At 36.9% G+C, this 27,564-nt stretch overlaps 1 protein-coding gene across 1 annotated transcript in view; it reads right to left on the minus strand.

Moving 5' to 3' along the window:
* PRKD3 (protein kinase D3) overlaps window positions 1-27,564 on the minus strand; it is a 62,994-nt gene that overhangs the window by 29,387 nt on the left and 6,043 nt on the right. The window contains exons 2-5 of the mRNA XM_032239320.1: window positions 10,324-10,462; window positions 8,343-8,474; window positions 7,144-7,301; window positions 1,752-1,944 (exon numbers count right to left, since the gene is read on the minus strand). Of these exons, the coding sequence (XP_032095211.1) occupies window positions 1,752-1,944; window positions 7,144-7,301; window positions 8,343-8,474; window positions 10,324-10,462 (622 nt within the window). The remainder of the gene's footprint in view (window positions 1-1,751; window positions 1,945-7,143; window positions 7,302-8,342; window positions 8,475-10,323; window positions 10,463-27,564) is intronic.

Raw genomic sequence — 27,564 nt, forward strand, 5'->3', positions numbered from 1 at the left:
AAATGACTAAATTATAATTATTTTATTGATAAATGAAATAACTTAGCTAAATTAAAATAAAACCTACCATTTTTTGAACCAATATAAGCATAAAATATTATTCTTCTTGAACCCTAAAAAGTTGAATAACCCAGTAGCAGAATTAACAGGCTTTATGTAAAAATTTACCCATCTTTATTTTAGTTCCTCTATAAATACTATACTTTTCTGCAAATGGCTTAAAAATGTTTCTGCTCTGCTTAGCAGAGCAGCAATATTGATTACCTTTATTAAGATTATCTGTTGACTAGAATTTTTACATCTGTTACTAACGTTCTTTTCCAAAACATTTCTCAGTGGCTGCTTGCCAATACATTTTTATGTTGATATTTTAAAGTATTAATTTATGTAGTAACTCATATTCAAAGCAAGCTGTTGAAATAAAATTTCATCATGTAGTAATACCTAATAGTTATCAAATATCTGATAACAAATGTATAACCTGTTCCCCATTTGATGTTCTTGTATGCTGTCATACACTGTCAAGACAAGCTTTATTTTCTTATATATTTAAGCTTATACACAATTATCTTACTCTGTGCTGTAAGCAAGAACATACTGTTACAAAACCCTCAACCCTAATGTTTTATTTAGATCACCTGATAATTCAATTCCACAAATACTTCCACTATATAAAAAGTACAATACCAAGAACTGCTAATCACATGAAAAAAAAATACAAGATTAAAATTAGACTACTTATATCATATCCTGCTCAATGACTAATAATCTAAGACTAATAATCTCTATTTTAGTTTTCATTCTACTGTGAAAACATAGTTTCTACTGTACAGCATTGCTGAGAAGATATGAGACAAAAAGATACAATCACCTTTAAAAAGCATAATAAAAGGATGTATAAGTATAAGCAAATCATTATTCCAGTATGCTATTAAAAACTTGTTTCATTAAGAGATGTTTTGAATATTATGTGTGCTGGGTTAGTATCCCAATAAGGGTAGTCCCTATGATAATTTCAGTAGCTTCCATTATGTCCTACCTATTTCAGTGTGATTATTCTCAGGAATGACAGTTTTTATACAATTCTCCTAGCTACATACTTAAAAACAAAAAAAAGCAAAACTCTTGCAGTATGCTTATGCATGTGTGTAATAAATAATGAAAAGAGGAGAGTGTTATTTTTATTTTGTTTAATGTCTGGCTCTGGAATAAAAAAGACTTAAAACCTCAAGTATCAGCTTTGCTGCCTACTAGTTGTTTTGTATTGGCAAATAATAAGCATACAGGTGAAGAAGTCATCCTCAGAGATCCACATTCTAGTTTTTCTGTTTACTAGCTACATTGATCTTAAGCAAGTTATAATCCATGTCTATAAAATGAAAAATGACTCCTATTATTACTACCTCCTATTACTACTACTCTTGTTACTATTAACTAACTCCTATTACTACTAATATACTAACGAAAGCATAATTCACATATAATTGCTTTGAAGACTGAGTATGTAAAGCTTTGTTTACTGTTTTACTACAGTGCCTGGCACATAACAACACACACTGCAGACAGTAGTAGTAGTAGTAGCAGTTTACATACACATTTGTATTTTATTTATATTTCTCTTTCCTTTATGTAAGTTAGCAATAATGAGAATAATTTATTTGGCTAATGCTTCTGAAATGTAAATATTTTAAACCTGTATTTAATAACAAAAACAGACACAAATTTTACTTAAGGAAAACACCTAATCCCACCTTTACACTGCATTCCTTGGCGAAAGAGGCCTTTCAGTAACCGTTTGCAGTACTGACATATCGTGGGACGGGTATAAGAGTGAACAGCAAATGTGTGTGGAACTTTCACTCTGCACATTACCATCTTTTCCATCCAGATTGGGCGACCACTCCAAGAAGGAATTCTCTTACTTGGTTCCTGGTGCACATGTGACTAAAATATAAGTAATTTCCATAAGTATAAGTCAATATTAAAAACAAAGTGGTGGAGCAGAGCTTAACCACAAGCGTCATTTATTTGAATGCTAAAACCAAAAAACTCTAAAAATGTTGTTCTCAGTTTCCTTTGCGGCATTTAATTTACCAATCCTCGAATGATAAAAATGCAGATTCTTTTTGCTAATATTTATGCTTAAAAAAAAAATCTAAGATATGTTCATTCTCAGGTACATATTCACTGATTATTATTTGCCAGGCACATTTCAGCACTTTACAGATAAAAACCCCCAAACTTTAAAACAAATAAATTCAGAAAGTATTATTGGTGCTCATGTAGCATTACTGAACGTGACATCTGAATATATTTTGAAACAAATTTTAGGTTTCAAATTTATCTTAATACTAAAATATGTACATAAATTTTAAGTTTAATGATAAAAAACAGCAGATACAAAACTAATTAAAACAACAATAGTTTCAGTCATTCAGCTTTAAGAAGAAGTTCCTTTATTTTCCAATTGTTTGGGCTTTTCTACCAGGTGAACAAAAAGCAACATTAAAGAAGGCATGAATTAAAAATTTTTGTGGGGTAAGTAGATTTTGGTAACTATGACCCTTTCTATAAGAAGGGAATAATCAAACTATACATCCCCTACTTCAGTGTGGCTAATTCCATCTATTCAACAAACATTCACTGATTATTATATGCCAGACCCTATTACATACTGGAGACACAAAACTGAATAAAACATAATCCAAATTCTCAAGCACAAAATCCTAATACTCAACTACCATCTATCTATATTAACAGATTTGGCTGTACCTGCTTGCATTCTCACTGCCAGAACTGAGGTCCTGAGATCTTTCAGATGCCTTCTATAACTAGTAATGTTTGTAACTCAGAGAAGTTGGGTCATTCTACATTAATATGTTCAACCAAAAGAAGCAAAAGAAGTCAGAAGAAACCAAGAGACAGAGAAGTACAAGGGAGAAGGGGAGGAGGAAAAAGAAGAAAAAAAAAAAAAACAAACAACAAAAAAAAACGGAAGAAAAGGAAGAGGACAAAACAACCAGTGGGAGAAGAGTGCCATAAAATGCCTCAGACTGAGAGTGTGGGCAGATATTTTCTAAAATGGATTCTGAAGCAGTTTAATTCAGGAAAAGATGAAGAGAGTGTGGGAAACCCAAACTATGCTTGTGTGCTTCAACGGGCCAAGGTGTCCTGCTCTAGCCTGGCTTATTTTTCCTCCATGCTGCCTTGTATGGACCACTTTCAGCAAAAAGAACCCCACAGTGATTCTGCAAAGCAAATTGTAATAAAGAACCTAGCAGGAACTAGAAACAGATGTTTTAGGTCTTTGGCTCTTTGTTCTAGTGGTGACTCAACACTGCTTCTCTTGCTCCTGTGCTTTTGGTTTGTCTCAAATTCAAAACACAAATGGAGGCTGAGTACAGTGGCTCATGCCTGTTCCAGATGAGCCTGGGCAACATAGTGCGATCCCCTCTATTAAAAAAAAAATTAGCCAAGTGTGGTTGAGCATGCCTGTAGTCCCAACTACTCAGGAGGCTGAGGTGGAAGGATTGCCTGATCCCAGTAGGTCAGGGCTGCAGTGAGCTATGGTCCCGCCACTGTCCTGGACAATTGAGTGAGACACTGTCTAAAAAATAAGCCAATGGCCAGCTTGTGACAGCCTTTCGAATCCAGGTATTAGGGACATGGTACAGAGCCTGCGTGCCATGAACTACTCAGGGGACTATGGTTGTAAAAGTCACCTAATATGTCATGTCCAGTACAAGTAGTTAGTTATTATCCCTATTTTAAATATGAAAAAAAAAAAAAAAAAAAAAAAAAAACCAAAAAAACAAAGTCAAAAGGATTAATACTCCCAAGTGGTAGTAATAGAATCAACATGAACTTAGGTCTCCTATATAACAGTCCAGTGATTCTAAACCTTTTCCCAAATTTTTTTTTTGAGACAGAGTCTCAAAAGGCTGGAGTGCAGTGGTGTGATCTTGGCTCACTTCAACCTCCACCTCCTGCGTTCAAGTGATTCTCCTGCCTCAGTCTCCTGAATAGCTGAGATTACAGGTGTGCACCAGCATGCCCAGCTAATTTTTTGTATTTTTAGTAGAGACAGTGTTTTACCATGTTGGCCAGGCTGGTCTCGAACTCCTGACCTCAGGTGATCTGCTCACCTTGGCTTCCCAGAGTGCTGGGATTACAGGCGTGAGCCACCACACCCGGCCCCCTTTTCCCATTTTAATGTATCTGTGCATAATGCAATCCCATCAGTAACAGTGGTTTGCCACTCTATTGGGTGAGGACGGCAAGAAAGATATAGCAGACTTAATTAGAATTTGGACGGAGGTGGATGTTGGTACAATTATGTAGAGGGTTTGGTTAAAATGAGACCACTGAGATTAGAGTAATTAGAACTGAGTGGAAGTTCTTTCTTACCTTGTTTTAATGTCTCCTATATACAAATTAGTGCTTAGCTTCAACTATTATTTCTTAATGTACGGCCAGAAGTTTTCTAAAAGTAATCTCATTATTTCCACAGCTTAAGTTTAAGCTAAAATTTGCCAAAGTAATTGCTCACAAAAACCTTATAACAATATGGTCAACTCTCAATTATACATAATAATAAAGGGAATAAAAATACATTTTTTAAAAGGGTAATTCCTCAGTTATATATACTTAATCAGCTTTGAGGTATTAGTGAAATTCTCCACTTTTAGATGCATACTCAGATCCAACATTTTCTTTCTAGTTTGATTCTATTCTTCCTAACCCCAAAGGAATTCTCCCAAATGTTCTGAAGGGAACACTTGTCTGTTTCACCTTCAAACAGCCAGCACTCAGTTCTGGTTTCTTGAATCTCAGTGGTCCCATTTTAACCAAATTCAATGAACAATCTTTTTCTGTTCTTTCACCTTTTTACTGGATTCCCTTTATACCAAACTTGTCCAACCTGCGGCCCACATGTGGCCTAAGACAGCTTTGAATGTGGCCCAACACAAATTTGTAAACTTTCTTAAAATGTTATGAGATTTTTTTTTAGGGTGTCAGCTATCATTAGTGTTAGTTTATTTTATGTATGGCCCATGACAATTCTTTGTCTTCCACTGTAGCCCAGGGAAGCCAAAAGATTGGACACTCCTGCTTTAGACTGACATAACAGACCTTATAACAGAAACTGACTTCTTACAAGTAAACAAAGACAACCTTAGACTCAAAAGTTTCTACTTCCAACTTGTCTATTTTCAAGCTTATCTTACTATTTAATGAAGTTTACTATCTTGACTCCTTAGAAACGTTTCTCCCTTATTCTCCCTAACTATAAAATCAGGATGGCCCCTATACGCCCCAGGATTGTGGTGAGGATTATATGAGAAAAGGAAAGCACCTAGCAAAAAGTCTGACACGTGATACCTTATGAGGCTCTTAATGTGTAGCCACTCAGAGTTAGTTCTTCTCTAACCTTGGTTGAGCATCAGGGTTCTTTCTTCCTAACTGGTATCTCCTCTGTTCCTTCCCACTCCACTCATCCTTCCTTCTAATTTTCCTCCATAGGCTCTTCTCTTACTCTGCCTCCTTCTTTTTGAGGCTATGCCTGAACTGACAAAAGTAAACCTTGAAAGACCTTCCAGGCTACAAGTTCTTTTTGTTTTAAAATACTCTAAACAATCTAACCAATTCAGACATGTAACTGTACTTCTTATACTTCCCTAAGGAGTTTTCTCATGTTCAAGTTAAAATATAAACTAATGAAAAATGTAATACCGTATCCACCTGCTCTTTCTGCTATTTCCTAATCTAGTAATACTTAAACTTGGCATAGTTGGCATACCAGCATCATTTGCTTAGCTCTTAACATACCTCCATTCTACTGTCCTCATTCCTAAGTAAGTTCTCTGCAGTTCAGTGTTTAAGATGCACTAACCTTTTCCTACCAGTCTTTCCAGGCTCTTCTGTATGTTTATACCAACCCCTCATTTTCAGTACTTTATGCCACAGCACTCTTTTTCTCCTTTAAAAATCTCACACTAGGGCTAAGCAATAGGAAAATATGGGACTTTTGTGAAAGGATTTCAAAAGCTTTTACTCTGGTGTCTCAACTTAGCAAAATATTATGACTAAGGTACAACGACAAGGCCTTGATTCTGCCACTAATTTACAGAAGACCAGAGAAGTTACAGGAACAACTAAATAATAAGATTACAATCTATGAATGGAAGTCATTTCAAATACCATCAAATGTACAAGGGAGTTATTTCCTTCTTTCTGGATCTACTGCCTTTATCCTTGAGAGGTATACACTGTATTAGGAAAAAATCATTGATTTATAAATAATGACATCTGGGTTTAATTCCACTATCTCTTATTAATTTGCTCTGTGACTTCAGACAAGTTGCTTAACTGCTCTGTGTCTCACCTGTCTTATCTGTCTACAGATCTGTGGATACACTTCATATTCTGAGGATCAGTAGAGTCATTCACTCAATCATTCATTCTTTACTGAGTACCTACTAAGTACCAGGTATTATACTGAACACGATGGGATAATTAAAGACATAAATGCTGTCTTCTCTAAACAGATCATAAATACCTTAAGGACAATCCAGTATACAAACACCGTGATATTAGGTTCAATGTTATACATAAAATTAGGGAAAAGTGATGGCATTCAGAAATTAAAATAGTATCTAGGTGAGGTGAAAATCAGGAAAGGTAGCTTTCAAGCTAGGTTTAGAAAATCCATGTAGAAGGGACATTAAGAGCAAAGGTAAGGGAAGAAGGATGGTGTGTTCAGAGAGTCCCAAATAGTTCAGATTGTAAGAAACATAGAATATATAAAGGTTTCCTGGTGGGGAGTTACATAATCAAAAGCTGTGTAACAGAAAACTTGATCTGGCTGTCATGTATAAGATGAAGTAAAGCATGGAGACCAGGAGTCAGGCTAGGTCTGGCTAGGTGGCTAATGCAGTGGTACAAGCCATAATACAATCCCAAGGTGTGCAAAATGCAATTTGTTACTATTGGTAAGTTCTGTCTCCATTACTACATTTTATGTTTCTTAAGTGTAGGAGCATTACCATTCTTTAGCATGTAAATTATGTTCTAGAGTGATGTCATACACCCTGCAGAAACAGAGAATAACTAGTAAAATGTCTATTACCTTAGAATACGTACCTCTTCATTGGGAAGGGCTACATATTCAGGCTGTAGGGGTCTTGGAACCGAGAGGCCGGGTCCTGGCAAAGATACATTTGACAGACGTCTCTTTCTTACTCCACTACAGTTATTTGGAATCTTGAAGGCACATCGTTTATGATAATTTAATCCACAGCCTAAACATATTTTACAAGGTAAAATATAAGATTAAAAAAAAAACTTTACTATTTAAGTATGACACATAAAGACCACTGCTTCTTTTATTTAACATATTTTCTCTGTTAGCCATACCTACCATAATTAAGAACCCAGATGGCAGGCTAAGTGGATGAATTAAAGAAGAAAAACAAATGTATAAAAAGGATATGTCACCTAGAGCAGCGGTTCTTAAGGTGTGGTGCCTAAGGTAACCTGGAAATTTGTTAGAAACGTAAATTATAAAGCTCTGCCCCAGATCTAGAGTTAGAAACTATGAGGATGAGGCCCAGTAAAGTGTGTTTTATAACGCACAATACAGTTTGAGAACCACAGGCTTAAAGCACTGGTTAGCAAACTATGGCCTCTGTACCAAATTTCTCCTGTGACATGAAAATTTTATGAAACTTAAATTTCGGTGTTTCTAAATCAAGTTTTGTTGGAACACAGCTGATCTATTTGTTTACATATTGTCTGTGACTGGTTTCATACTGTAACAGCAGAGTTAAATCAAGACAGAGACCATGAGACCAACAAAGTCTAAAATATTTACTCCCTGGCCCTTTACAGAAAAACTTTATTGATCCTCCACCTTAGAAAACTGTTTCTTCATCAGAAATGTGTACCTGTGTCCTATTCCTAGCAATTCTAATTCAGAACAAATTTGACAATTTAGTTGTAAGAGACAACTTTTTAAAAACAAAAACTGACATGAGTATTTATGGAGCCACTAGTTTGTACTAAATATTTAACCCCATTACCTTATTTAACCATTTACTCTTTACGAAACCAGTGGGGCAGAATGTATTTTACCAAGAAATTAATCTTAAGAGGTTTAGTAATTTGTCTAAGAATATGAAGGAGTAGGTGGCAGAGCTAGAACCAGAGTCTTGATCTCTCCAATTCTAAATCCTCGTTCCTACCCTAGCCAACAGTTCATCATCTTGTTTTTTCACTGATAGTAAAAGAATGCAAATGTGGAATCTTATTTCAAATGACCACAAAAATTTTAGAACACATACCTTCACATTTAAGTCCCTGCCGTACCAATCCCCAGAGCATCTCACCACAATAATCACAGAAAGTAGGAGCTTTGTAAGAATGTACATAGAGAGTATGTGGACGAATCTGGAAGTCTTCTACTGTGGCCAAAGCTTTAAAAAAGAAAAGTATTAAAATATATCTTGTATTTATAACTGCCATGAGATTAAGAAAGCTCACACATTTGTTTATGTCAAAGTACACAGAATCATTTTTTCTCTGAAAGTTTCATTGGACCATAAAAGTAAATTATTTTCAGCATTTAATGTTGTGATTTCAAACTCTAGGAAGTCCATTTGCTTCTAATCATTTGAGCTCCTGAAATAGGTAGTAGGTTAGCTCTTTGGAACTCCAACACCATTTTCTCGTGATGACAAGATTGCAAATAGATGTTAGGTCTACTTTGGCCAACTGAAAACTGCTTCACTTACACACAGTGGGAAACAGAACACTAAAGTAAAAAGTACTGTGGAACTTAACTTCAATTTACAGCAACGTTTCTGTGGAAAAAGATACTGAGTCCTAACTTAGGATCTCAGGATATACTTGTCTGTTTGTTCTCCAGGGTCCTAGTGGATAAGAGAAAGAAACTCCTTTCCCCTCAGTGAATATCAGGACAGTAGACCCAAGGAACTTCCTCTCACCTCAACCTGCAAGTCATTAGTAGATACTCTGTAGTCTGATGGAGTTCTGAGTAGCGAAGGAAGAGATATGAGCAGGACTTCCAGGTAAGACAGGGAGTGAAACTCATCAGGAATGAAGAGGAAGGCAAGGATTGGGAAATACAGAGATGGTTTGGGGTTGCTGTACAGAAGATGAATGATCAATATAGCGGGAGTGAGATGAATGAGAATCAGAAATATAAGATGAGAGGAGTGGAAACTGATAAGGAGAGAGGATCTCAAGAACAGGCTCAAAGTTGAGTTTGAGAAAAGGGAAAACTGGTAGCAGGGTTCTGACTCATGACTGGCCAGCTTGCTTCCTTTCTTCCATCAGTTCTCCTACTTGCCAAACAAGAAGTACTTCAGACCCACTATGTGCATTATTACAGCATTCTTTCTTGCTTTTCACTCCTATCTTGCCCACATTGTTGCTGGATGAGATGACAAATAGTGGGAATTAAGAAACAAAGTATGGCAAGAATGGGTAAGGTGGGAAAAAGAGAAAGGTAGAAAAAAGCCCACTGGGACAAAAAGGGAAAGAGCATTTTCTTTTAAAGCCACAGAAATAACCAGCATGGTAATTTCCTCTTCCATATCTTCATTACTTCTTTTTTCCCTGATTCTGTTTTCTAAACCCCAATTTTCTTCTTTTATGCTCTTTACAGAAATGGGGAGAAAAGAAACAATTTCAGTGTAATGGTTTAATTTCTTTGACTCAGAGAAGAGTTTGTTTCTTTCAGAGAAGAGTGTATTTCTTTCAGACCAAACAATTCCCTTAGCTTAGTAACATTCAAGTAATTTACAGATTTTCCTTTCCTGATTTTTCTTTTTCTTTCTTTCTTTCTTTTTTAAAGAGACGAGTCTCACTCTCTTGCCCAGATGGAAGTGCAGCCGTGTGATCAATGCCCACTGCAGTCTCAACCTCCCAAGCTCAGCGATCCTCCCACCTCATCCTCCCAAGTAGCTAAGACTACAGTTGCATGTGACCACACCCGGCTAATTTATTTATTTATTTAATAGAAACAAGGTATTGCTAAGCTCCTCAGGCTGGTCTCAAGCTCCTGAGTATAAACAATCCTCCCGCCTCAGCCTCCCAAAGTGCAGGTGTGAGGCACTGTTCCCATTTTTCTTTCTTAATGGTGATATAAGATTCCAGAAAGGAAAAATCATATAATAACTATTATTAGAGATGAAAGAAGTTAACAATATTACAAAGACCAAATATAACAGAATGCAGTACTTAGTACAGAAAAGTAGGCTCTTTGGAGGAAAAGGCAATAAAAAAAAAGCCATTACTTACCTGAAAGAACAACTTCCACTAGATCTCCTTCATGTATTTCATCTGCTGAGGTAATCAGCTGCAAAATATTTTCTGAGTTCATATCATGGCGAAAAAGAAGAATTTTGTCATACATGCCAAAGAATCCACACTCTGGAAACTGTGGGATAATAGTCCTGTATCAGTATAACCACTGCTTTCTATTTTTATAAGTAAATGTTTCAATTTTATCAAAGAATTTAAAACATAATGTTTTAACCTAACATTTCTTAACAACTCTACTGATACCTAAAAGGTGAACCACATACTCAAGCATCCTGGTTAATTTTAAAGTTCAAGAAAAATAGAAATGTAAACTTTCAAATAAACAATCACTGATGATTTTAAAACACATGTCTCTTACAAATGCAGGATTTCTATATTTAGTTACTGATGGAGAATATAATCTTAAACTTACTGCTACTCTACTCTTAGCCTGAAAGATAAGCAGTCTTTCCCATTCTCCAGAACTGTACTGTCCATTATATGGTTAGTTACTAGCCACATGCAGTTATTTAAATTTCAAATAATAAAATTATATAAAATTGAAAATTTAGTCCCTCAAACTAAAGTATAAGCACTCAACTGCCACCTTGGGTACTATACCAAGTATCACAGATATACACCACTTTTATCATCCTGGTAAATTCTATTCAACAACACTAACAGAAGACCAATAATTCTCAAACTCCGGTTATGAGAACTAATTCCAACATTTTTGCCTAATGTACCTATATCCTCTAGCATTTATCTAACATAGTCTTTAAGTCTTCTCATTGTAATTATGAATACATGTTTCGTTACACTGCTTTTTCTTTAAAAAAAAAAAAAAAAAAAAAAAAAACCTTTGGCCAGAGCCGGACACTTGCAGATTTGTTCACACATGCCCTATGTATATTATTTCAAAGCTTCTACATTTTGTGACTACAGTGCCGAAACACTTTGGGGATTAGTATTCCAGGTACTAAAGTATGAAGGTATGTGTCTGAAATTTTCTACAGTTAACAGAGTGAAGTTATTTAAGAGAGAATTTTGAATACTTGCCTTACAAAATAACAATATTTAATTTTTAAATAATTTTTTAAAAATTGAGACCATCTTCTAAATCACCAGCGCCTTGGGTGTTCTAGATATTTCAAAATTCTTCAGTAGATCTCAGAATTATAAATGTTCACTGACTTATTTTGGCTTCTCATAGAATATCCTTTAATAAATGATACAGCATGTTGCCTGCCTGCATCAAATGGTTTAAATCAGTCTCACTAAACTAAATGCATTTGTCACAGAGATGCTGCTGAAAATATGGTTCACCTATTTCATATTATAGCCCTTCTTTGTGAAGACCCATAAAATAACTTTATCTGGTTGATTTTATAACATGTACAATTTGCTCATGTAACTTAACATGTTTTCTCATTTACTTTGTCCAGTGGAAAAAGCACAGCCAAATTTAGCATCAGTCTTGGATCTTATGGAATATGTTTTAGGTGCAAATACTCAGCTTCATCTCATTTTCTGACCTTAATTTTCTCATCAGAAAACTCCTATATATATTTCTAAAGAGTTCTCAAAACTTTTTTTTGAGACAGGGTCTTGTTCTGTCACCCAGGATAAGTAGCGTGGTGTGACCACAGTTCATCACTGCAGTCTCAAACTCCCAGGCTCAAGTGATCCTCCCACCTCAGCCTCCCAAGTAGCTGGGACCACAGATGCATGCCACCACTGCCAGCTAACTTTTTATGTTTTGTAGAGATAGCAGTCTCACTGTGTTGCCCAGGCTGGTGCTGATCTTCTAGACTCAAGTAATTCCCCCACCTCAGCCTCCCAAAGTGTTGGGATTAGAGGCCACCATACCTGGCCTCTCAAATCTTTTTTTAAAGTTAAATTTAAAAAAATTAAAAACAATTATTAATTAGAAAGTTACAAGTTTATAGTCTTTTTAACCAGGGTAAATAATTGGAAAATACAGAAATATTTAGAATTTTTTGTAATACTAATTCCCCTTTTGAGCAACCAATAGTATCTGTAAAATCTCAGAGTATGTTTTAATATGTATCTAACATTAGTATAAGAATTCTCAATTAAAAATATAAAAGTAACCAGGCGTGGTGGCCCACGCCTGTAATCCCAGCACCTTGGGAGGCTGAGGCGGCGGATCACCAGTTCAAGAGATCGAGACCATCCTGGCCAACATGATAAAACCCTGTCTCTACTAAAAATATAAAAATTAGCTGGGCGTGGTGGCGTGCACCTGTAGTCCCAGCTACTCAGGAGGCTGAGGCAGGAGAATCACTGAATCTAGGAAACGGAGGTTGCCATGAGGTGGATGTTGCAGTGAGCCAAGATTGCGCCACTGCACTCCAGCCTGGTGACAGAGAGACTTTGTCTCAAAAAACAAACCAAAAAAACCTCTAAGACCAGATGCAGCGGCTTACGCCTGTAATCCCAGCATTTTGTAAGGTCAAGGCGGGCAGACACTTGAGGTCAGGAGTTTGAGACCAGCCTGGCCAACACGGCGAAAACCCATCTCTAATAAAAATACAAAAGTTAGCCAGGTATGGTGGTGTATACCTGTAGTCCCAGCTACTTGAGAGGCTGAGGCAGGAGAAGCACTTGAATCTGGGAAACAGAGGTTGCCGTGAACTGAGATTGTGCCACTGCACTACAGCCTGGTGACAGAGTGAGACTGTGTCACAAACTCTACTATTTGTATGAATATAACTAATTTCAAAAAAGCATATTTCTTGCATGTCTGGTTAAGTGCAAGATACTGGCCTCACAGTTTGTAAAGACAGAACAGTCCTTATCTTCCAGGAACTTACAATCTAGTAGGAAGCTAGAAATAAAAACAAATATATACAGTATAAGGCAAATGACAAAATTAAAATATAAACAAAATTATAGAAGGAGGAATAAAAAATGTTAACTGGGAAGGTGGAGTAGAGGAATCTAGTATATTTGAGCAAAACTAAAAAAGAGAAGCAGGGTTTCCATTGGCCAAGTGTCATCAATGAGAAGTTACAAGGTAAATGGAACAAGCATTGAGACTAAAGAATGAGATGGGAGAAAGCTGGGTAGAAAAGCACAGGGAGCCCTACTGGCGCCATAGTAACAGAGACACCTGTTAGTATGCTCAAACTTGGCCACCTACTAACCATAGCACCTTAGAAAACTTGTTCAACCTTTCTAAATCAGTTTCTTGTTTATAAAATGGAGAATAATAGGAGTTATAGGCTGGCTTTAAAGGGTTCTTATCAAAATGAAATTACTTGATGGCTGTAAAACTCTCAGCACTGTGACCCATAAATAGCAGTGGTTTATATTACTAGTGTATACCTAAGAGGGACAAGAGACATAGAGTCTCAGAGCAAGGCAGGGACATGATTAAACCTGTATTTTAAAAAGAGAACACTGACAGCACTGTGTAGAGGAACTGGAACAAAAGAGGACAGCAAGCAAGATACTGAAGAAAGTGTGACACTAACAGTCAGAAAAGAAGTAGCAGAGTCTGAATTATATAGTAAGTTAATGGAAAGAGACAAGGAAATTTCTCTCCAGAAACTATCTTTGAGAAATCAGATGGCTCATCAATACTGTTTTGACAAATCATCAATAATGTTTTGACCAAATAACCTTCTTAAGCACATGACCTAATGAATAATATCAATATGAAGCTGCTATTATGAGCCTTAAAAGCAGGTATAGTGAGATATTATAAAATACTTAATTAAAATAGACATATGTATATTAGAGGCTAAAAAGCTGTTGGTAATGATAAAGAATAAAGTCATTTTCCAGGTCAACACATGTTTTCATACTATACTCATTTGTATGACAGACAAATCAGTTTGTAAGGGAAAAAACTATAATAATCAGCCTGTGAAAAAGATTTCTGCTATTCGTGACTATATCTATAGGTATGTTTGGTAGGGTATTTAGAAATTATATGAGTCTGAACTAAAAACATGAGAAGTCTTGAGACATGGGTATATTAAAGATAAACACCTAAAAAGCAATACACCATTAGCACACATTCATTATGATGAAGAATTATACAGAACAAAAAAAACCAAATTGTTAATGAATTGAATATACAAGGATTTACTGTTCCTGATTTTAAAAAATTCAGAAAATAGGTTTTCAAGCAGGAGTGGATCTCTAAACAATGTCTTAATTCTGGCCACACATCAGAACCACCTGTGGAGCTTAAAACAAAGGATGCTTAGGCTATGATTCTGGGCTTATGGTTAAGCACTAGGGAACAGGGAGCAAACACCTGAATTTTAAATTTACTTTTAAAATATTATTCAATGTATTTATTATACATACTCTTTAAAAAGTAATCTATTTTTTAAAAATAGTTTCAAATTTATAAAAAACGCAGACAATAGTCCAGAGTTCCTATATACTATCCGATACCCAGTTTCCTCCATTATTAACATTTTACATTACATGGTATATTTATTACAATTAATAACCTGATATCCATACATCATCATTAACTAAGGCCCATACTTTAGTCAGGTTTCCTTAGTTTTTAACCTAATACCCTTTTTTTGTTTAAGAATCCCATCCATACTATATCACCTTTAACTGTTCTGTTCACATAGGCCCCTTTCGGGCTGTGAGTTTCTCAGACTTTGCTGGATTTGAATGATCTTGGCTGCTTTGAGAAGCACTGGTCAGGTATGTTGTAGGAAGTCTCTCTACTGGAATTTGACGTTTTTCTCATGATTGCTGGGGTAATTGGTTTTGGGGAGGCAGATCACAGAGGTAAAGTGCCATTCTCATTGCATTCTATCAAGGGCACCTACTATCAACATGACATCACTGTTGAGGCTGGTTGAGGTTGTGTTTGTCAGGTTTCTCCACTGTAAAACTATGCCCCCGACCCCTTTCCATACCATACTCTTTGGAATTAAGTCACTATGAGCAGACCACTTAAGAAGTGGAAAGGTTGACTTCCTTTTCTTGAAGGTGGAGTATCTACATAAATTATTGAAATTCTTCTAAATGGGAGATTTATCTATTTTCTCCCACTTATTTATTCATCCAATCATTTATATATCTCAATATAGACACATGGACATTTACTTTATACTTTGAGATATAATATATACTCTTTTAAAATTATAATTTTATTTTTGAATAGGCAATTATTCAAAGTTCAAAAGGCAAAAAAGAGCAGATGGCACATCTATGCCCTAGCTGCCTCTTTAACTGTCCTGTAGTCACCAGTGTTGCCAGTTTTCTCAGAATCCTTCTGAAAATATTTTATATATCAAATAAACATGAATATATCTTTCCTTCATTTTACACAAATGGCAGCACACTATAAACACTGTTCTGCATCTTTTTTTTTAATTTCACTTAGCAATATATTTTAGAGATCATTTCATTTAAAAAGTTTTTTTTTTTTTTTTTTAACAGCTGTATAGTTTTCTTTTACCAGTCCCTACTGATGGGATATGGGGTAATTAGTAAAACTAATCCCAAACTGCTTTTGTTAAAATCATCATCTATCTCACTAAGCATATAATCTTAAGTTACTTAACCTTAGTTTTTCCATCTGTAAAATAGTGCCTAATTCATATAATTATTATGAGAATTAAATAAGTTAATATATATACAAAGAACTTAGTGTCCTTTCCAATTTTTTTTCCACCAATGTTTTAGTTTTCATTGTAGAGATCCTTCACTTCTTTGGTTAAGCTTATTCTGAGGTATTTTATTTACAGCTATGGTAAATGGGATGATTTTCTTGGTTTCTATTTCAGATTGTTCACTGTTGGCATATAGAAATGCTACTGATTTTGGCTGGGCATGGTGGCTCACGGCTGTAATTCCAGCACTTTGGGAGGCTGAGGCAGGAAGATCACCTGAGGTTGGGAGTTCGAGACCAACCTGACCAACATGGAGAAACCTCATCTCTACTACAAAAAATTACAAAATTAGCTGGGTGTGGTGGCAGGCAGCTGTAATCCCAGCTACCCTGGAGGCTGAGGCAGGAGAATCGCTTGAACCCAGGAGGTGGAGGTTGTGGTGAGCTGAGATCCGGCCATTGCACTCCTGGGCATCAAGAGCAAGACTGTCTCAAAAAAAAAAAAAAAAAAAAAAAAAAAAAAAAAAAAAAAAAAAAAAAAGAAAAGAAAAAGCTACTGATTTCTGTATGTTGATTTTGTGTCCTGCATCTTTACTTATTTATCAGTTCTAATGGTTTTTTGGCAGAATCTTTAGGCTTTCCTAAATATAAGATCATACCGTCTACAAAAAAGGATAATTTGATGTCTTCCTTTCCAATTTGGATACCCTCTATTTCTTTTTCTTGTCTAGCTGCTCCAATTAGGACTTCCAGTATTATGTTGAATAAAAGTGGTGAAAGTGGGCATCCTTGTCTCGTTCCAGATCTTAGAAGAAAGGCTTTCAGTTTTTCCCCATTCAGTATACGAGCTGAATGCTTGTCATACATGGCCCTTACTGTCTTGAGGTATGTTCCTTCTATACCCAGTTTGTTGACAGTTTTTATCATGAAGTTTTTATTGTGTTGAATTTTACTAATTTTTTTTGGTATCCATTGAAATGACCATATGGGTCTTGGTCTTCATTCTGTTGATGTGACCTCATGTTTAATGATTTATGTATGTTGAACCATCCTCACATCCTAGAAGAAAACAATGGCAAAACACTCTAGGACATTAGTCTGGGCAAAGATTCTTTGAGTAAGACCTGGAAAGCACAGGCAGACAAAATAAAAATGGACAAAGGGGATCACATCAAGCTCTTAAAAGGCTTCTCAGGCCAGGCACGGTGGCTCACTCTGGTAATCCTTGCACTTTGGGAGGCCAAGGCAGTGGACTGCCTGAGCTCAGGAGTCTGAGACCAGCCTGGGCAACATGGTGAAACCCCATCTCTACTAAAACAAACACATACACACACACACACACAGCTTCTGCAAGGAAATAATTAACAAAATGAAGTGACAACCTACAGAAAGGGAGAACATATTTGCAAACTATTCAACTGACAAGGGATTGATAACCAGAATACATAAGGAGCTCAAACGACTCAACAACAAAAACAAAAGAAAATCCAATTTAAAAATAAGCAAAAGATATAAATATATATTTCTCAGAAGAAGACACACAAATGTTCAATAGGTATTTGAAAATATACTGAACATCACTAATCTCAGAGAAATGCAAATCAAAATTACAATGAGATATCATCTCATCTCAAAATGGCTTTTATCAAAAAGACAAAAAATTAAAAATCCCGGTGAGGATGAAAAGAAAGGGAATGCTCTTACACAATTGGTGGGAATGTAAATTAGTACAGTTACTATGAAAAATAGTATGGAGGTTGCTAAAAATAAAACTGCCATATGATCCAGCAATCTCACTGCTGGGTATCTATCCAAAAGAAAAGAAATCACGATATCAAAAAGATACCTGCACTCCCATGGTTACTGCGGCAAAATTCACAATAGCCACAATAGGGAATCAACCTAAGTGTCCATCAATGGATAAATGGACACGGAAAATGTGGTACACATACATGGTGGAGTATTATGCAGCCATAAAAAGAATGAAAGCTTGTAATTTGCAACAACATGGATAAAAGTGGGGAACAACATTTTGGTGGGTAAAATAAGCCAGGCACAGAAAGACAAGTATTGCATGTTCTCACTCATGTGTGAAAAATTTAAAAAAAAAAAAAATTGACTTCATGGAGGTAAGAGAGTAGAATGACAACTACCAGAGACTCTGAAGGGGAGTGGGTGGGGGGAATAAAGGGGTTGGCTAATAGTTGCAAAAATACAGTTAGATAGAAAAAATAAGATCTAGTGTTTGGTAGCATGATAGGGAGACTATAGTTAACAACAATTTATTGTGTATTTCAAAGTAACTAGAAGAGTAGAATTGGAATGTTCCTAACACAAAGGAATGATGAATATTTAAGGTGATGGATATCCCAATCACCCTGATTTGATCATTATGCATTGTATACTTGTATCAAAATATCACATGTACCTCATAAATATGTACAATTATTTATCCAGAAAAATAGAAATAAAAGAGATTAGAACTCTTAATAAGTTTTGAGTGCTAAAGACACCTTACCTATTCCAATCGCTTACTATAAGCAATACCCACTGAGTAATCCTAAATACACATCTTTTCCCACTTTTTGAGAGTGAATATGAGATAACTTTCTAGATTTGCTGGTTCAAACACATCAACAGTTTAACATTTTTAGATACTGCCAAATTGTTCTTTACGGAGGATATACCAATTTATACTTCTGCAAGTAATTTATTATGTACTTGTTTTTGCCACATTTTTATAGTGTATTATCAAATTTGGTTTTAGATAAAAATGTTATTTTTATAGTTTTAATTTGCATTAAGTTGAACATTTTTTCATATGCTTAAGTGACATCTGTATTTCCCTTTTCTGTAAATTAGGAATTCACATTCTTTGCTTATTCTTAATGGATTGATCATCTTTAAAACACCAAATCCAATTATTCATCAGAATAACTTTCATTATGTGGAGATCTTTAATAAGTCCTGAACAACATATCAAAAAACTTAAACAAAAATACTTTATATTCTGAAGTACATATGTTGAATTTCTCAAAATGATCTGACATCAGTGAAACATAAGAGCTTTTAATATAATAGCTTCTTATTCTAAATCAGACTTCAGCAGAATAAAGAACAAAGGAAAAGAGCATTTTTTTTTTTCAGTTGTAAATTTGAAAAGGAGAAAATATTTTGGCAAACTTTTTGATTACATTTTTTTTGGGGGGGTCTCCCTCTGTTGCCCAGGATGTAGCTTGATCATGGTTCACTGCAACCTCAGACTCCTGGGGCTCAAGCAATCCTGTAGCCTCAGCCTCCCAAAGTGCTCAGATTACAGGTGTGAATCATCTTTCCTGGTCCTTAATTACATTTGTGACTCTGCTATACTCACTGACAGAGCCAAAAGGGGTGGGGGCAGAAATCTGTACTAATGCTATTGTCTCTATATTCTTCAAAATACAATTCTTGCCCAATAAAACAATGAATATATATCCCTTCTAAATATTCTATTCTCCTGAAGGAAAAAAATGCCCCTTATGAGAAGGGAAAAGTTCAGAAAAGCAGTAGAGGTGATAACATGCTTAGTAATTGTCTGTAATTGCCACTGGCTATTATTTAGTTTATTCTTCTACAGCAATGATCTTCAGCTGGGATTTTGCCCCCAGAAGGTATGTGACCATGTCCTGAGACATTCTTGGTTTTCACAACTTGAGCTAGTGGCATTCAGTGAGTACAGCACTGTAGAATGCACAGGGCAGCCCCCACTAGAATTACCCCACCCAAAATGTCAATAGTAATAAAGTTGAAAAATCCTGCTTTAGGGAATAAGAGTCAAGAGAATAGAGAGGCTGGGGAATGTGGAAGAAGTTGGCAACTTTTTGAAAACTAGACAAGTCCGTAATTCCTTCCCTAGCCTACCTCAAAAAGAAAAGAGGAAATAAAAGACATAGCTAAAGAACTAGCATTGTAGAAGCAAAATAGGACTAATTTGGCCTCTTTCCAACGGCTCCTCCCTCCCCCCTGCTTTTCTGGATTTGCTTACTACAGACTGCCAATGACCCCTCTTGACTGTGCAAAATGAAGTATTTTCCCAGTCCCTATGGGAATGTAACAGAATTTTATCAATTAAATTTCCACCCTCATGCACTCTGCTCACTTCAGATTTCTTCTTTGCTTTTGCATTAAAAATGGCTTCAAGAATTTTTTAAAAAAAATCTTTCTGTAACCATTTTAGAAGTAACTTTTTACAGTATTAACTTATACTTTTCCGTAAAATGTTCCAATAGTTGCAAACAAAATTATTTTAAGCAACACTTATTTTGAGAGTTATTTAAGGTGAACAGTTTCAAGTTCACCTCGTTAAAATGCTGTCGGTAAAATGGTAGGCAAGTAGGAAGCTTGCAAGTTATTTTACCTGGTCAAACATAATTTTTGCACTTTAACAACAGCTTCAGAATTTAACATTATCTGAATGAATAATTTATCGCTATGCACTTTAAAAACATGTTTTGTCTTTTTTTTTAGAGACGGTCTCACCATATTGCCTAGGCTGATCTCAAACTTCTGGACTCAAGCAATCATTCGGCCTCAGCCTCCCCAAGTGCTGATAACAGAGGAAGGAGGCAAAGAAATACTAGACAGACAGGTGGGTCTTGGTGAAACCGCACCTTCAAGATAAAAAGCCTAAAACCCAAGGCCCAAAGTGAGAACTTCTATCCCTGTTTGCCTGCTCTCTCCCAATTGGGTCTTTCTGAATAATGTCTTTTTATCAATCGAATGTTGCCTTTTCCAAAACTACCTACGGCCTGCCCCCACCCCATCCTGGGCCTATGAATACCCCAGACTCAGTCAGTAGAGAGAGAGAGAGGCAGCTTGACTGGAGAGAGGTGACTTGACATTGGAGGGACAGCTGGACTTCAGAGAGATGGCTTGACTACCAGGAAGAGCTGGCTGGACCTCAGGGGAAGATTACCTGCCCGTCCAAGTCCCCTCTCTTGCATCCCCCTCTGCTAAGAGCCATTTCCCATTACTTACTGCCTTCACCATCCTTCAAGTGTCTGGGCGATCTCATTATTATTGGATGCCAGACAAAAGCTAGAGGCTCACTGAGTAAAAGTACCCAAAAAAGGGCTGTCACATCGGCCCTTTGCCCTTGACGGCAGAGGGCAGCCGCCCCACGCAGTGAGGCAAGGGGCCCACTGAGCTGACAACACAGAGCTATCCATGGATGGCAGAGCTAAGAGAGTATTATAATACATCTTCTGGGGCCAAAGGGGGGTGCTGGTCGCAGGCACCCCTACCTGGGTGCTGCCGCAGGGCCTGCATGAAGTCTGCTTCTGCCATAGCTCAAAGTGGTTAGCTAGATCCTGCACTCGCTTGCTCACACGTTCCCTCCAGAAAGAGGTTGAGTGTGGTAGGCCAAGTAAACAGGGCACCCCTGTCACAAGTCCAATGAAGGGGTCGAGAAAAATCCTGCAGCACTGAGATTACAGGTGTGAGTTGCTGTTCGAAAAGGGCCTATCATCACAAAACAACAAAGTGGCAGAATAGCAACAACCCAGGTGTCTCTCCTTGATTCCAAAACTCTGCTATGGTATAATATACTCTGCTACCTCTTCTTTGGATTCTCCTTTTTTTTAAGCACACACCAATAACAAAGTTAATGTAATTTCAAGGTTGAAAATCCATGCATGAACAATCACTGTAAGATGGGCAAGGCTTCTGGACTATTCCCTCAGTATTAATTTTCTCACCTGTATTCAGTCTTGTAAGTGGCCTCCAGCTGTGATCTGATCAGCAAATTTCTGTTCGGCTCAATTCCAGTTCTACCTGCTGCTCAGATTTGCCTGCCTTCTGCATTCTCCCGATTCCCAGTCTTGCTAGTTCTTTGGGTTTAATCAGTAAAAAACACATTCCCTTTAGCTTATAAACCTCTAGAAGGCAGAGATCTTGTCTGTTGTTAATTTTGCTTTACAAAACAAGATATAGGAACTTTATATATATAGGTTAAAAATTCAGATTAACCATATTCATACTTGCAATAAAAACTGTGCACTGTTCTTAAAAATAGGTTGGGCATTGTGGCTCACATCTGTAATCCTAGCACTCTGGGAAGCCAAGGTAGAGGGATCACTTGAGCCTGAGGCTTTAAGACCAGCCTGGGCAACATGGTGAAACCCATCTCTACAAAAAATAAAAAATTTAGCTGGATGTGGTGGCTGGAGTCTGTGGTCTCAGCTACTAAGGAGGCTGAGGTGGGAGGACGGACTGAACCCAGGAGGTCAATGCTGCAGTGAGCCGTGACTGTGCCCCTACACCCCAGCCTGTGTGACAGAGCAAGACCTGTCTCGAAAAACAAAAACAAAAGCGCCCAGGCGAAACTAGAAATCCTGTTTAAGACCTCAAGCTGCAATTCACACTTGTAAGATTTTAATCTAGGAGATATTCATATTCCGTATTTTACTACACTGCTACAATAGCACTAAAAGAGAGACAATGTGGATTTCTCCAAACTTCAGAAATTCTGTTACTGCATCAGTTTAACCCAGGGGTTTTCAACCTCAGCATTATTAACATTTTGGGCCATATAATGCTTTGTTGTATCGGGCTCTCAATGTGCATCACAGCAACCTCCTTGTCCTCTATCTACTAGATGCTAGAAGCACTGCCCCCCCACCCCACCCCCCTGTCCAGTTGTGACATCTAAAAACGTATCCAGGCATTGCCAAATGTCCCCTGGGGATCAAAATCTTGTCATTTGAAAACCAAGTGTTTAACTTGATCTTATATATTAAAATCAGATACTAAGATGGTAACATTTGCCAATAAAATAGTCCAAAGTCCTAATCCACATTCTTATATGGAATAAGGAAAAAGTTCACTGGTGTCCTCAGGAAATAAATAACTTTAAAAATTTCAGGGCATTCTAGAAGAATGCTTGGCCTTTTGCACAATCCCAGGAAGAACAAGCTCTACAAACTAATTATCTGACAATCTAAGCTAGTGGGGTCAGCTTGGGCACAACTAAGGCACTGGATACATGAAACAAGATGGGAAAGAATACTGACGCTTATCTGCTCATTTCTATCTCTTTTCAGCTCTAATAATTATAAATCATCTCATCAATAATTTTTTTTTCAGTATCATGTTTTTAGAAGTAAAAGCAGGTAAAACGTGTCCTTTACCAAATGTCTACTAAATGTAAGGCATCCCCGAGGATAAAAGATGAATAAGACAGCATCAATCAATATATCACAAATATTGGAAGGGTTTCAAAGCTTTGAAAAAAGGAAGCTAAGTTTTGGCTTACGCTAACAACAACAACAACAACAAAAGAAACTCCACCCTACTCCACCCTTGGGATGTGTAATGAAACTGGATGAAATTCAAAGAGTGAACGCTTTGGTCATATCCAAGTTTTAAGCAAAGCTCAACTTAAAACGATCTGATAGAAGTATTTTCTTGGGAAAAAAAACCTCATGTATGTTTTGTAGTATTCTTCCTAGAATTTAATATAGTTTTTAAATTACAAGCCTTGAACCACTGATTGTTCTCTATTTCTATGAAATTTTACCATATTCTCTCCTACACTGGGAATGCCAATTTTATTTTTCCCCAACTTAACACGATATCTAAACTGTATTTACAAACTACTGTTTTGACCATCCTCCTTCATGCTTGTTTACTAATTTAATCTTTTTGTAAAACATATTCTCATATCATTTGACCAAGTATTTATTAAGATCAGTTTTTCTTACTAGTACATGAGCTATATGTAGAAAGAAGACAGTTACCTACATAATACTTGCCGTATGATTCCTTAAGGACCTAGAAATAGAAATTCCATTTGATCCAGCAATCCCATGACTGGGTATATATCCAAAGGATTATAAATCGTTCTACTTCAAGAACACATGCACACGAATGTTCATTGCAGCACTGTTTACAACAGCAAAGACCTGGAAGCAACCCAAATGCCCATCGATGATAGACTGGACAGGGAAAATGTGGCACATATACACCATGGAATATTATGCAGCCATCAAAAATGATGAGTTCGTGTCCTTTGTAGGGACATGGATGAACCTAGAAACCATCATTCTCAGCAAACTGACACAAGAGCAGAAAATCAAACACCGCATGTTCTCACTCATAGGCGGGTGTTGAACAATGAGAACACATGGACACAGGGAGGGGAGCACTACACACTGGGGTCTGTTGGGGGGAAATAAGGGAAGGACAGTGGTAGGTGGGGAGTTGGGAAGAGATAGCATGGGGAGAAATGCCAGATACAGGTGAAGGTGAGGAAGGCAGCAAATCACACTGTCATGTGTGTACCTATGCAACAATCTTGCATGTTCTTCACATGTACCCCAAAACCTAAAATGCAATAAAAAAAAAAGAAAAAAAAAATACTTGCCGTAACATTTCCCCAATTCTGTTGCTTTTTACATATGCATACATTATAATTTTTTTTTTTTTTTGAGATGGAGTCTTGCTCTGTCGCCAGGCTGGAGTGCAATGGTGCAATCTCGGCTCACTGCAACCTCTGCCTCCGGGGTTCAAGTGATTCTTCCGCCTCAGCCCCCCAAAGTGCTGGGATTACAGGTGTGAGCCACTGTGCCCAGCCCATTATAATTTTTAATAAAATCTCTAAACTGATCTTTTCGTGATTTCTTTTATTGACCTGAAAGTGAGTTGCCCGCTGTCCAGTGGTTTGATAGTCAATTCCATTATATACTAATTTTCTTTTGAGTTTTCACATTTCACCTTTAATCACTGAAATTTACCTTGGTATTAGACTTTTTTCTTTTTTTTTTTTTTTTTGTTTTTTTGAGACGGAGTGTTGCTCTGTCAGCAGGTTAGAGTGCAGTGGCACTTTCTCGGCTCACTGCAATCTCTGCCTCCCAGGTTCAAGTGATACTCCTGCCTCAGCCTCCCGAGTAGCTGGGACTACATGTGTGCGCCACCATGCCCAGCTAATTTTTGTATTTTTAGCAGAGACGAAGTTTCACCATTTGGCCAGGATGGTCTTGATCTCTTGACCTTGTGATCCGCCGGTCTCAGCCTCCCAAAGTGCTGGGATTACAGGCATAAGCCACCGCGCCGGCCCAGATTTTTTTTTTCTGAGACAGTTTTGCTCTTTCACCCAGACTGAAGTGGTGCAATCTCAGCTCACTGCAACTTCTGCCACCACCCACCCTCTCCCTCTCCACCATGGGTTCAAGCCATTCTCCTACCTTAGCTGCCCTAGTAGCTAGGATTATAGGTGCCTGCTACCACGTCTGGCTAATTTTTGTATTTTCAGAAGAGAGGGGGTTTTGCCATGTTGGCCAGGCTAGTCTTGAACTCCTGACTTCAGGTGATCCACCAGCCTCGGCCTCCAAAGTGCTAGCATTACAGGCATGAGCCACCACACCTGGCTGGTGTCAGATATTAGGCGAAGGTCTATGTTTATGGTCCTTCAGCTGTTTAAAACTAGTTATTCCAAGCTGTTTGTTTTGAAAAATGATTCCTTTTAATTTCTCATGCCTCCTTTGGCATACCTAAAGGTATCTTGTGCTTAGCTATTTCTGTTCAGACAGTATATAACTTCAGTTACTGTAGGTTTTTCTCCTTTCTCTCTTATTTTTCATATTTTTAAATTAATGTTCTTGACTACTTTTCCTTCCAGATAAACTTTAGAATAACATTGCCAGAATAAAAAGAATCCCAATAAAAATCTTAATAGAAAAAAATTTAATTGGAGACATAAAAATCACACACTATCAGTGTTCCTTTTTCAGGAACATAATAAGAAACATTCATTTTACAAAGTCTTTTAAAAATTTTCAAAATTTAAAAATTTTACTTATATTTGGACTTACCCATTCTTAATTATTACTAAATATTTTAAATCATTTTTTTTCCTAATGGAGATATTTATGCACTCTTGGTTAGTTTTCCTGTCCCTCTTGTGACAGCAAAAGATCTTATGCAATTTCACTTAACTGTTCCCATCCCTTCAGAGTTGACTCTAAAGGGTTTAATTCTTGGACATGTGCATACAACGCAGGAACATCTCAAATAACCCTAAGGGTACAGAAATACAGAAAAGCATGCTTACTTACTCACTGCTCAACAATGGTAATTAACTGACTAGTTAAATTAGTTGACCTCAAAATTATAAGATTCTTAAGTCACATATGCAATCACTATTAATCTAAAGAAGCACATTATGCCCTGAGGAATATATTATACCAAAACATTCTAATATAGAAATCACAGGTTTTCACATGCAGCCCAAGAACAGAAGATTAAATAAATCACAGAATTGGCATATCATTAACCCCTAATTTTCTGTATCAATAAAAGGAGAATTAGTAAAGCTAATAGAAAACTGTGAGTACCCATTCAGATCAAGGAAGCAGTCAGTTGTCTTCTAAAGAGTAGAAAACAAACTGACAAATGTGTATACTCTGTAAAGCACACATCAAAAAATTAACACAATCTTAGTTGATGGTAGTTTTCAGCCATTTCTAGATCACCACTGGCTAATTCTAGTAAATTTTCAACAAAGAGGGCTTTCAAAGTGTAATAGTTGAATTTCTCTTTTGAGTCTGGAAACCACTAAGATCAGATTAATACATAATAACATTGATAAACTAGCATATACTGTGTGATTATTATTTGCTAAGTATTGGCCTAAGCATTTTAGAAATGTACCATTTAGCCGGGTGCCGTGGCTCACACCTGTAATCCCAGCACTTTGGGAGGCTGAGGTGGGCGGATCAAGAGGTCAGGAGTTTGAGACCAGCCTGACCAACATAGTGAAACCCCATCTCTACTGAAAATACAAAAATGAGCCGGGTGTGGTGGTGGGTACGTGTAATCCCAGCTACTCAGACGGCTGAGGCAGAAGAATGGCTTGAATCCGGGAGGCAGAGGTTGCAGTAAGCCAAGATTGTGCCATTGCACTCCAGCCTAGGCGACAGAGCAAGATTCCGTCTCAAAAAAAAAAAAAAAAAAAGAAACCATCTAATATACACAATGATGCGAGATTAGTATTATTGTTAACCTCATTTTTCAGGTAAGAAATCAAGATTACATAATAAGTGGTAGAAATGAACTCTAGTTTAGCCCCAAAACTCATGGTTTTAACTGTAACACTATACTGCTTCATATTAATTTTTTCCTTTATTTGTTAAACCAAGGAATATTCATTGAACACCTACTGTGGCCATGGTATCTGGCATCATAAAGCTTAATTTTATAGTGGATACAGTCAAGAAAAGGGACAATTACAATGGGCATTATGAATGTTAAAATAGGATGCCAACACCTATACAGAAAAAAACTTGCTGGAGGTCTAAGCAGAGGATGTAGCAAAGAAAAGGTATTCAAGGCTAGTTAAAAGATAGACTATGGCATGTCTGAAGCTTAGGAAAGGAATCTGGAACAGTGATTCCCTTTGGGGAATCATCAGCATTATTTGGTAAGTAATCTTGCAGTAATGCCTTACGTAAGCAATCACATATTTCTGTCACCTGCTCATTGCTAGCAACTACAAATGTCCAGTTAACTGCTGTGGACTGAAAAGGGCAGAGATCACCATGAATTCCTTGAATAACTAGTTCGAACTCAAAATTTAGATCACCACT

The sequence above is a fragment of the Sapajus apella genome, unplaced genomic scaffold, assembly GCF_009761245.1.
Source record: "Sapajus apella isolate SASKATOON/1434 unplaced genomic scaffold, GSC_monkey_1.0 scaffold44, whole genome shotgun sequence".
Taxonomy (NCBI): Eukaryota; Metazoa; Chordata; class Mammalia; order Primates; family Cebidae; genus Sapajus; species Sapajus apella.